The sequence below is a fragment of the Microcaecilia unicolor genome, chromosome 11 (genome assembly GCF_901765095.1).
Source record: "Microcaecilia unicolor chromosome 11, aMicUni1.1, whole genome shotgun sequence".
In the NCBI taxonomy this organism is placed as follows: Eukaryota; Metazoa; Chordata; class Amphibia; order Gymnophiona; family Siphonopidae; genus Microcaecilia; species Microcaecilia unicolor.
In genome coordinates this window covers 175,473,712-175,486,164 of record NC_044041.1, presented here as the reverse complement: position 1 = coordinate 175,486,164, position 12,453 = coordinate 175,473,712, and the positions used below count along the sequence as shown (strand labels likewise).

The 12,453-nt window shown below is 51.5% G+C and overlaps 1 protein-coding gene across 1 annotated transcript in view; it reads left to right on the top strand.

Moving 5' to 3' along the window:
* The window catches only part of EHD2 (EH domain containing 2), a 112,680-nt gene that overhangs the window by 95,072 nt on the left and 5,155 nt on the right, over positions 1-12,453 (top strand). Inside the window, exon 4 of the mRNA XM_030217370.1 lies at positions 8,978-9,142. Coding sequence (XP_030073230.1) covers positions 8,978-9,142 — 165 coding nt within the window. The remainder of the gene's footprint in view (positions 1-8,977; positions 9,143-12,453) is intronic.

Here is a 12,453-nt window from a genome sequence, read left to right as displayed (position 1 = left end):
AAAAAGGTGCGAGCAAAATCTAACTAAATATTGTTGGTGGTTTGGATGCAGGAGGGGCATGGGTATGAGCAGGTCAGGGGCGTGCCCAGAACTTACACACTAATCCCTGGATTCTATATATGGTGCTCAAAATTGTGCATGCCCATTTGCGTGTACAATTTAGTTGAGTAACGAGCCAATTAGCGCCAATATTTGGGCGCTGACAATCAAGTATTGGCATTAATTGGAATCAATGTGAATATACGTGCGCATCTTGCTAAGCGCTATTCTATAAAGATGTGCTCATAAATATTTTAGCGTGCAGTTGAAAAGGGAACATAGCCATGGGAGGAGCATGAACGGGTCAGGTATGTTCACTAAAGATGTATGCACCATTATAGAATTTGGGGGACCAGGCACCTAATTTACATGCGAGGATCTGCACCTGGTTTCAGCTGGTGTAAATCCTCATGCCCAAAGTTGAGCACAGATCCCGGCACTACATGCTATTCTATAAATGGTGCCCAACTTGGAGCGCCATTTACAGAATCCAATCCTAAGGTTATAGAATACTTTCAGTTACTCGTGAGTGTTTACACCAGCCTTTGATATGTTGTAAGCAGTGGCGTACCAGGGGGGCGGGGGCGGTCCGTCCCGTCCCGGGTGCACGCCGCTGGGGGGGGTGCCGCGCGCCTGTTGGCCGAGTCCGCTTATTCCCTCCCTGCTGCTCCCTCTGCACGGAACAGGTTACTTCTTGTTCCGGGGCAGAGGGAGCAGCAGGGAACGAGCGGACTCGGAGCCGACAGGTGCGCGGCACCCCCCCCCCCCCCCCAGCAGGTAAAAATGCACCCGGGGGGGTCGCGCTGCACCCGGGGGGGGTGTAATTTCACTGGGGGGGGGCCACGCTGCACCCGGGGGGGGCGCATTGGCGATCAGCCCTGGGTGTCAGCCAGCCTAGGAACGCCACTGGTTGTAAGCGCTGGCGATGAAAGGTAACGTAGTAACACAGTAAGTGACGGCAGACAGGGCCACCGAGAGACTGGGCCGAGACTGGGCTGGGCCCGCCCCCCCCCCCCAAGGTCACCGCCGCTGCTCCCCCCTCCCCCCTGAGGTCCCTGCCGCTCCTCCCTCCGTCCGCCACCAGGCTGGGCCCCCTGCATTGAAATCAGAGCGCCTCTCACCTCCGTGTGAAAGCACTGCAGGCGGCAGGGCAGCAGATCGCCTACCTTTGGCCCTCCTTCCCTCTTTGTGTCCCGCCCTCGTGGAAGTTACGTCAGACGAGGGCGGGACACAGGGAGGGAAGGAGGGCCGAAGTGAGGCGATCTGCTGCCCTGCTGCCTGCAGCGCTTTCACACGGAGGTGAGAGGCGCTGTGATTTCAATGCAGGGGGCCCGGCCCAGTGGCAGACGGTCGACGACGGAGGGCGGGTGGGACTGCGGAACCGGGCCCCCCCTTGGAGGCCCGGGCCTGGGGAATTTTGTCCCCCCTGCCCCCCTCTTGGCGGCTATGACGGTAGATAAAGACCTGAACAGTCCATCCAGTCTGCCCAACAGTCACATTCATTATCAATTCAAGATTAAATCGATGATGATTGTGATATTATATACTTGAGCATGATCTTTCTTTGGTGTTTCTGGGACATAGACCATAGAAGTCCGCCCAGCTCTGTCCGTATGTTCCAACTACTGGAGTTGCCATCAAAGCTCACTCCAGCCTACCCGAATCCGTCTTGTCATTAGCGGGACACAGACTGTAAAAGTCTGCCCAGCACTGTCCTCATGTTCCAACTTCCAATTACTGGAGTTTCTGTCAAAGCTCTCTCCAGCCCATCCTAAACCAGATTGCTATATGCGAAACTCAAACTGTACAAGCCAGCTCAGCACCAGCCTTAGTTGATATAGCCAGAGTTGCCACTTAAGCACCACTTGACATGCAAACACATATGCAACCCTTTAAGTTTTGTTTTTTATACCATTCATTTTCTAATTAGAGATCCTCTGTGTATTTTTTTTTCTCCACCACCTCCCTTGGGAAGACATTCTAGGCATCAACTACCCTCTCTGTGAAAAAGAATTTTCTGACGTTACTCCCCGCAATCTCAATTCATGTCCTCTAGTTTTACTGTTTTCCCTTCTCTGGAAAATATTCAGCGGCACTTAGCTGGCTAATATCACTGTTAGCACCAAACTCAAAGATGGCTATGCTGGGGGCGGTCAGCACTTGGCCACTTAAGTGTTGATATTCAGCCTATAAAGGCCTTATTCTATAAAGGTTATACTCCTAAATTTATGCACCTAAATTTATGAGCATAATTGATGCTCATAATTTTATACTCACAAGTTTAGGAGCATAATGTATGCTCCTAAATGTATGCTAAATCTGTGAGCATAATAGACCCTAATTTAGGAGCATAAATTTAGGAGTGTAAATTTAAGAGCGTAAATGTAGGAGTATAAATTTAGGAGCAAAAGCGCTGAATATTGACCCCAAGGTCCTCATCTTTGGTGGGGAGAAATGTTGGGATTGTACCGTAGAGCACTGAATTAGGTTAAGAAAAGGCCTGGAACATCCACTGTAATCCTTAGCTCTGCCACTCTCCATGTATGAACTTGCGGTGAGACACTTTATCTCCATGTGCCTCTGTCCTAATCCCTGGCTCACTCTCGATCTGATGGGAGACTGAAGACCAGAGCTGTCCCAGTTTGGGATGATGAAGAGCACATGACATGAACACACTGCCTGTGCCGGTTCCTTGTTGGAGCTGGGATTTTCAGAAGCTTCAAATATTTCCCTACCCTTGGGATTTGAATAGGACCCAGGAGAAGAAAGAGTAATGTGTCCAGGCAGTGATGAAATGCAGGCATGTGTGTACATTGGAGGGTGACTGTAGTGTGTCTCTCTAGCAGAACAATCATTCAGACACAAGCAAAGTTATGCCAGAGAAGTTCAGGTAAGATGGGGAAAGTCGAGTTTCCTCAGCTGAAATATTTGAATAGATTCTGATTCATTGCCCTTCAGCCTGGAAGTGTGTTGTACGCCTCGGGCACTGGTCCCAAAAATGAAGATTTATATCCAACACTCCTGAAGGTTTTCCAAGCACGGATGTTTCCATGTTCCATGAGGTTCCTGTCTCCAGAGGATAATGTAGGCTTGAGTGGAAAGGTGCGTCAGAGTGCTGGTCAGGGAAGCCATTGGGGATTTGGCCTGACGTGCAGCTCCAGATCAAGGCAGGAAACAGGATGCAGGACTGTGCTGCCATCAACCCAGGCAGGAGGAGCAGAGCGCAGGCAGGGTTCTAGGGAACCCTGAACCAGCTCCAGCCTCTACGGTGGCACTAAAACCAGAGCAGGGGAAAAGAGGAAACATGTAAAGGATTTTATGTGGGAAGAGTGAACATTGTATATACCTTGTTCAAATTCAGCTCTAGTCCAACTCTCTGTATGAGAGCTTGGGTTAAGTTACTATGCGGCCCACATTCAAAGCAATTTAGCTTCTCCTGCCCACTGAAATCACTTCCTGCTGCCTAAGTGGGGATATTTAGCAGCACTTAACCGGAGAGTGCCACAGAGCGCCATTGAGCCTGCAAATAGGTGGGAAAATGTGGGATACAAATGTAACAAACAAATAAATAAATAAACAAAGAAATATCCCCACAGACCACTCAACTAAAAAGTAGGCAGGTCAGAGGTGGCACTGGGGAGGAGCCCAGGCCGCTTAGCTATGCGGGTGCCGACACTGAATATCAGGTTGACACCAGCATGACTATTTTTAAAAATAAAACCCTCCTGATCCCCCTCCCGGCCTGTCTAATATCCCCTCCCTCCTACCCCCGTTGCGATTTCCTAAGTCCATCTCCACCTCCTCCCCTGAATGAATCCCCTGCTCCCACCCCTTCCCGATGTCTATGTGGGCCCCTGGTGGTCTAGCAGGAGTCTTTGAGGTCATGAGCACAGCCCCCTCATTCCTGCCCCTTCGCAGCTGTCTTTCAAAATGGCTGACACACCCTCTTGTGGCACTACAAGAAGTACCACGTTGTTGGGGGGGGGGAGGGGAGGGACAGGATATCGCAGCCGGGGGAGGGGTTTTAGGAAGGAGGGGGTATTAGAGAGGCCAGGAGGGGGATCGGAAGAGTTTTATTAAAATAAAATAGTTATGTGGGTCAGTGGCGTAGCCAGACCTGACATTTTGGGTGGGTCCAAAACTAATATGGGTGGGCACCATCCCCGTAGCTAGGCATCACCCCTTCCTTTCCCTACCCCCCCCCCCATCCATCCATCCCCATAGCCCAGCGTCAGCCCTTCCCTTTCCTATCCCCCATCCATTCATCCATCCAGTGGCGTACCAAGGGGAGGGCGGTGGGGGCAGTCCGCCCCGGGTGCACGCCGCTGGGGGGGTGCCGTGCGCCTGTCGGCTCTTCGTTTTCATGCTCCCTTTGCCCCAGAACAGGTTACTTCCTGTTCCGGGGCAGAGGGAGCATGAAAACGAAGAGCCGGCAGGCGCACGGCACCCCCTCCCAGCGACGTGCGCCGGGGGGGGCGTCGCACTGTTCCGGGGGGCGCTGCACCCAGGGGGCGGGGCGCATCGGCGATCCGCCCCGGGTGTCAGGTCCCCTAGGAACACCACTGCATCCATCCATTCTCATAGCCTGGCATCAACCCGTCCCTTCCCTACCCCCCCAATCCATCCTCATAGCCCGGCATCAGCCCTTCCCTTTCCTACCATCCATCCAGTAGCTAGGCATCAGCCTACCCTACTCCCCACCCCTCCTTGTAGCCTAGCATCAGCCTTGTCCTACCCCCTACCCACCCCCATACTCTGGCATCTCCCTTCCTCCCACCCGGAAGCACACCAACATTAAATATAAAACCTTTATTTTTATGTCTTGGGCACTGCAGAGACCAACCTCACCCAGAAACTCCATTACATTACATATAAAACATTTTTATTATTATTATTTTTTTAACCTGGGTACTGCAGAACCATTCCTACCCCAAAACCCACACCAACATGTAAAATATACCTTTTTTTTTTTTTTTTTAAACATTTTAACCTGGGCACTGAGCCCACCCCCACCCAGAAACCCACCAACAATAAGTTTTAATGGTGGGTTTCTGGGTGGGGGTAGGGTCTTCACTGCCAAGGGGGAAAAAAGGTATATTTAATGATTAAATACAGGCAGTGAAGAGCCCACCACCAGCATTACATTGTACATATTAAAAAAAAAAAACCCCTAAACATTTGTTTTACCTGGCAGCTGGGCTTATCTGTATGGGCTGGCAGCTGCTGCTGCTTGGAGTTGGCAGTAAAGTAAAGGTACTTGATTCTGGAATGATCTCGATTTGAATTTCCATTTTCCCAAATTCCCACATTTCAGGGCAGGGCCAGGGCAGGCTGAGGCTCGCACTAATCCTACGTGCCGTGCGTGCACTTGCATCTATGCCCGCCCCTCAGATGCCAGTTGAGTTGCCACGAGCGAGCTCAGCGGACGGAGCTGAGGCCGAGCGGAGCGAGAGCGAGGCTGAGCACGCCCGCCACTGCGCACAGCCATGTCCGCGTAGGACGGAAAACAACGATGCGCTGATGCAACCTGCAACTTACTGGAGAGATGATAGATCAGCTGAGCGGCAGTGAGCAGGTGCCCACGACGGCGCGACGTGTAGTACGCTAGGAGGCTGCTGCAGTCAGTGAGTATGTGCGCTTGGGTGGTGGTGGGTGGGCCTGAGCTGAAATCGGGCTGGAAGGAACCTGGAGAGATGAGAGCTGAGCCAGAGCGCGAGCGGGTGCCGTCTCTGCCATGGTACACGCTGCTGCTGCTGCAGTTGCAGTGTGTGTGGGTCCTAGCCAATATTCAGTGCTGGCACCCTCATACCTCTCTTAAGTGGGCCTGGCTGAATATTGGGCGGGCCCTCATAAGCTCCACCCACACTTAGCCCTCAATATTCAGTGCCGGACATGGCCCACCACTGAATATTGAGGGCTAATTCAGCCGACGACGGAAAGCGTTTAAAAAAATGCTGACCGCCGCAAGCTGAATAGCAGGGTGTATGTTTCTATACCTGAGTTCTAATCCCCACCTCTGCCAGTGATTGATCTTCTGTATCCAGCTTCAGAGTGAGTGAGAGCAATTCTATAACTGGGAATCTTCAATTAGGCGCCCAGGGGGCACGTGGTAGGAGCTTATTCTATTACTGAACTGAGCCATCTAGGTTTTTTTATAGAATATCAGTGGAACTGGTTAGATGCTCGCACTTATGCCGGCTATAGAGCTACTGTTAAATGTGCATGATTAAGGTTGGCAAGGAGGTGGGTAACTCAGAGTCATTTTTAAGCTGCATGTGTGAGTGGGAGCCCTGCCTAGGTCCCGCAATGCTCCGCCCCCTTGCAAATATGCAGCGTAAGTGAAGTGGTCCGTTTGCAGAATAGCACTTAGGTGCTATACTAGCATTAACGTATGTAAGTGTGCACTCAACGTGCAAATGCTAAATGTTCTAAATATTTACATGTGTCACGCATGTGCAAATGAGAGCACGCCTAGGTCATAAAGTAGCCTTGTTATGCCCCTGTGTCTCACTTCACTCAGTTGCAATTTGGGTAATAATGTTGTTTGGTTTTATCCCTTTTCTGCAGTTGGGCATCACAAATGTTCTGTAGTTACAATCAAAGCGGTTTATATATTTAATACCAGGGACAGACTGACCATTTGGGCAACCGGGCAGTGCCTGAAGGCCCAGAGGCTGCCTTCCTCCTGCCACCACCACTGCACATCCCCGAGCCTCAGTGGGCCCTTCCTGGTCCTACCTTGAAGGGCCCCTGGTGATCTAGTGGCTTCTGCGGGGGCAGAAAAGAACAACACTATTTCCTGCCCGCTGCCACTATTCTGCCCAGCGCCGCACCGCCTTGTTTTACAAATGGCTGCCGAGAATCCCAGCGACAGTCTTGCGAGACTATCGAGACCTGTGAGACTACCATAGGAAGTCTCGGCACCTATTTTAAAAACATGGAGGTGCTGGGTAGAATAGAGGTAGTGGGCAGGAAAGAGTGGAATTCTTTCCTGCCCCCGAAGAAGCCAGTAGACCACTAGTGGGAAGGGCCCACTGAAGCTTGGGGCAGTGGCGTAGCAAGGGGGGGAGGGGCAGTCTGCCCGGGTGTCAGCTCAGGGGGGGTGCACCCTGCCAGCTCCCCCCCCTCGGCAAATCGACCCCCCCCCCCCCCGACCAGCTCCCGCACCCTACCTTTAAAAAGAATATCGGGAGGCGAGGCACAGCGCCTCGCGCCTGCCCTGCACGTAAAAGAAATGTGGACCATCGGGTCTTCCCTCGCTCTATCTGTCCCGCCCTCCGCTGACGCAACTTCCTATTTCCGCAAGGGCGGGACAGACAGAGCGAGAGAAGGCCCAACGGTCCACATTTCTTTTACGTGCAGGGCAGGCGCTGCGCCTCGCCTCCCGATATTCTTTTTAAAGGTAGGGTGCGGGAGCTGGGAGGGGGGTGTCATCGTGCTGCACCCGGGGGGGGGTGCAACGGCGAACCGCCCCGCTCCGAGTGGCAGCCCCCCCTGCTATGCCACTGGCTTGGGGGACTGTAGTGTGTGGGAGGGGGGTGGCAGCTGCAGTGGTAGGGGGGCTGTGGTGTGTGAGAGGGGGAGGCAGCGCAGCGCAGCACTGGGAGGGGCAATGGGTAGTGGCCAGGAGGGCCCAATGGCCTTTACTGCCCAGGGGCCCAGATCATTGTCAGTCTGCCCCTTTTATATACAGGTACTTATTTTGTACCTAGGGCAATGGAGGGCTAAGTGTCTTGCCTAGAGTCACAAGGAGCTGCAATGGGAACTGAACCTGTTTCCCCTGTTTCTCAGGCCACTGCATTAACCACTAGCAGTGTTGCCAGGTGGAAAATTTTTTTCCCACCCAATCCAGCACAAAAACCGCCCAAAACCCGCCCAAACTCAAACCCCGCCCCTGACACCCCCACCCCCGCGTCATCACCCCCACCCCCGCCGTCATCAACCCCGCCCCCGCGGCGGGTTGCGGAAAACCGCCCAATTGGGCGGTAAAACCGCCCACCTGGCAACACTGACCACTAGGCCATTCCACTCCACTCCTGCAGGATCATCTACCCCACCATTGGCTGTGTGTAGTGTACACATCTGCAAAAGTACAGTGTAGGACAAATTGGAAAAGAGGGGAGGAGGGGTCCTCTGACAGCCTGAGCCTGCCCTATACAGGTCAAGATGTATTTACAAACATCTTGCTCCCCAAATCATTCCAATAACTGAAGTGACCAAGAGAAGTTGATATAACCAACAAATTCCCTTAGTGCCTGACATTTAATGGAAAAAAACCTGGCCAAGTGCCAGGAAGAAAGTATGTGCACAGGTCTTCTGATTCATCTCCAGATGTGATAGAGGAGAGCTCATTATGGGAGAGAGATGACGAATGCTCTAACTTCATGTCTTCCCAAAGCAATTCTACAAGCCGTCTCTTGCCATTGGCCTTTCCCTAAAATCAATTTGCAGGTTTCCAGATACTTAACATTAAAAGTTTGCTTAACATTTTTTCCTACATTTTGTTTCTGTCTAGTTTCAGAATGTTCTAGGACCTACCATGTGACACTAGCTTGTGGTTTCGGGGACAGAGAGCTTCCTTTCATGCACTGCAGGCCTTATTCAGGCCATCCCTGCCTGGTTATGTCTGTAGACAATTTATACATGGCTGCATACACTGGTGGCTTTCTATATAAACGAATCTGCAGTTATCCGACAATATGTCTCTTTCCTCTTTCTTACAAAGAGACATTTTCAATTTTTACAGGAGCACCTGCAAGAGAGATACAGAGGGAGAAGGGCAGGAGAATGAGAAAGAGACCAAAAGAAAAAAAAAAACAGGACACACAGATGGGAGCGTGTAGAGAAACAGAGAGAGAGAGAGAGAGAGACAGACAGACAGACACACTAAAAGGGAGGTTCTGAGTCTCCATCAACATATGCCATGTCTTGTTCTCAGGTCCATGCTCACATCATCAGTCACCTGAAGAAGGAGATGCCCTCTGTTTTCGGGAAGGATAATAAGAAGAAAAACCTCATCGCCAAACTGCCCGTTATCTTTGCCAAAATCCAGCTGGAACATCACATCTCGCCTGGAGACTTCCCAGACTGCTTCAAAATGCAGGTCAGTTCTACGCCTCCAAGGGAAGAGGGCAGGCCCAGCCACACCACTTTCAGCAGCACTGCTGCGGCACAGTGAAAAAGACAGGTCATGGCAGCACAGATCAGGGCTGCCGAGAGGGGGGCAGGGGGGGCAGAGGGGGCAGAGGGGCAGAGGGGCAGAGGGGCAGGGGGGACAAAATTCCCCAGGCCCGGGCCTCCAAGGGAGGCCCAGCGCTGGGGTCTCTCTCCTTCTCCTGCTCCTAGGATGCCGGCGCTACAATCCCCAGTCTCACCTGCCCGCCCTCGGCTCCATCAACAGCCCCCCTCCATCCGCCACCGGGCCCCATGCATTCAAATCAGAAGTGCCTCACCTCCGTGTGAAAGCGACAGATCGCCTCCCTTCGGGCCTTCCCTCACTGTGTCCCGCCCTCATCTGATGTAACTTCCTGTTTCCACAAGGGCGGGGCACAGTGAGGGAAGGCCTGAAGGGAGGCATTCTGCCGCTTTCACATGGAGGTGAGGCACTGCCGATTTGAATGCAGGGGGCCCGGTGGCGGACAGAGGGGGGCTGTTGATGGGGCTGTGGGTGGGGCAGGTGGAGAGCGGGGACTGCGGCGCCGGCGGCCTGAGAGCAGGAGAGGGAGGCAATTAGGGGGGGCCGGGCCCGGCTCAGTCTCTCAGCGGCCCTGGCACAGATGGCACAGCTATGCCAGGTCTGTAAGCGGGCACCTGCATAAATCTACAGAATAGTAGCACTTCAGTTAAGGCTCTCAACTGGATCCAGATTCACAGGACAGGATTGATCTAGTCCTGGATTTACCCTAGTGCATGCTAGGACTTGTAGTTCTGCTGTTCTTAGGCAATGCACGGGAAATCAGAACTACAAGTCCCTGCATGCAACAGGGTAAACCCAGGACTGGACCAACCCTGTCCTGCCAGTCTATTTCCAGTTGGCAGCCTTAACTTAAGTGCATAAGTGTAGAGAAAGACTCGGGGATGGGTGGTAAATCTGCGGTAATGGTTAATAATTTTAAATGGAATTGTGGGGATGGGGTGGGGCTGGAATTTGAGTTTGTGGGGTAGGCATGGGGACAAACTTTGTTCCCATGTCATCCTCTACATAAGTGCACAAGTACCCGCAAAGTCCCAGCTGGGCGTCTAAGAGCTATGCTGTAATGGTACGTGTAAGTGGCAAACCCCCGGATTCGATATATGGCACCCAAATTTCAGTGTGGATCCCAGATGCATGTGTAAGCTATTAACTAGGAATGAATTGGCCTTAACAATCAATTGTTGAAGTTAATTGGCACTAATTTAGATTTGCGCATGCATCTGCCTATGCGCTATTCTTTAACACCAGGCACCTAAACCCCATAGCGTGCAACTCAGAAAGGGGCATGGCCAGGAGAGGGGCATGGGTGGGTCGGGGCATTCTGAAAATTTGCATGCGGCATCACAGAATAGTGCCATTTACACTCTGAATACCGGTGCTAAACTTTAGGCACAGGAATTGGCTCTCAGTTCTATTCTATAAAGGGCACTCATTCCAGAGCGCTCTTTGTAAAATAGTGTTACTGACAGTTTTTTCCAGCACCAGTTTTTGAGCCCCATTTATAGACTTCCCTTCATAGTGAGTAAATGCAGGGGGGGGGGGGGTGTACACAGGAGCAGAGCATGATCAGGACATGGGTAGGGATCTTACTTATATGCATAACTTACAGAATACAGTAAGTTAGGCGCATTCCTGCAGAATTTACATGACTGCAGTTACAGTAGGTCTACGGCTGGTGTAGCTAGGGGCTACGTGTAGGGTGCACTGATATCAGATTACCTTGGTGTTCTGTATCGGAACCTGGGTGCCATTATGGAATAGGCATTGGAGGTACCTGAAAGCAGTAGCGTAGACAGACCTCAATTTTTGGGTGGTGGGTGGGAATGACTGACATATTTCCTCTGTATCAAAAGCAGTAAAGATGATACCTTGGCTGGTGGGAATCCCTGGGCCTCACCAGCTGAAGAGTCCTTTCTGGAGTCCCTTGAGTCCCAAGCAGTCTCATCCCTACAGCAGCAACCGACACTGCCCCTCAATCCGCACATGCTCAGTTCAATCAGCATTCCACACATGCCACCATTGGCAGCTGGAAATGCATTCTTGACTGCCGTGGATATCAGACTGTTCAGGGGACTCCAGAAAGGACTCTACAGCTGATGGGGCCTGTCAGCTACACCAACGATGTGCGACACCACTGGGTGGGCCTGAAGCAAAACTGGGTGGGCCTCTGCCCACCCAATGGCTACACCACTGCCTGAAAGCCACTGCCTGAAAGGAAGTGTCCACTTCTAGATTTTTCCCCTTCACCAGTAAACCTTTATCAGAGCAGAAACTGGAGATACATAAAGAGGAAAGCCCTGAGATCCCAAGCCTCAGAAACATTCTTTTGAAGAATCAAAAGTTAATAGAATAAACCACCATGCAATAGATTTTCATACCTAATATCCAGTATGCTAGTCCTCCCTCAGTTTTGACCTCTGGTATTACTGGCTCCAAGAACCAAACCTTCCCATAAATAGGTGTAAAGTCTTCTTAGTGGTAAGGAGGGTAATGTCCACAAGCCGTTTTCCTGGGTAAACTGGCTGCCTGAATACTGCCCATCATGTATGTGTGCAAAAGTAAGTACAGCGATCAACAACATGGAGGGCAAGAGCTGGGAGAGGCAACAAACCATTTAAGTGGCCAGGAATAGGTACCTGGCCAGCTAAATGGTACTTAGCCGGCTAAGTGATAATATTCAGTGCGAGAGAGAGGGCTATCTTGGCTGAATATTAGTGCTTAGTGACATAGCCGGTCAGCGCCAATATTCAGTATCTGGCCAGCTATGTTTGGCAGCCAAATATGGCCGCCTCAATAGTTGGAATATCTTTGGTTGATTTGAACTTAACTGGCCAGTGCTGAATATCAGCTTGGTCGATTAAGTTCAAACTGGCCAAAAATAAACCGGATATTCAATGCCGGTCACCGGAAACGACCCAGCATTGAATATCCAGGCTCAGCACTGACCACGGGAGTTAGCCGGGCTAACTCCTGTGGTCTGAATATCAGGCCCATTGTTTTCAGAGAAAAGTGTCTGCAGTGGGAGGATGTTTTTCCCTTGGCAGTGAAAGTATCTACAGACTTTGCACCTACCCACAAAGTTTTGAAAATTGCTCCAATAGTATCCTTGCATTTTTATCTTTAACATCCTTTGCTCATGGGACAGATCCCCAGTCACACAATGAAACTACTATAACACAGGGTTAGGCTGATAGCTCAGGTGCAGGGTTGTGTGCAGTCTA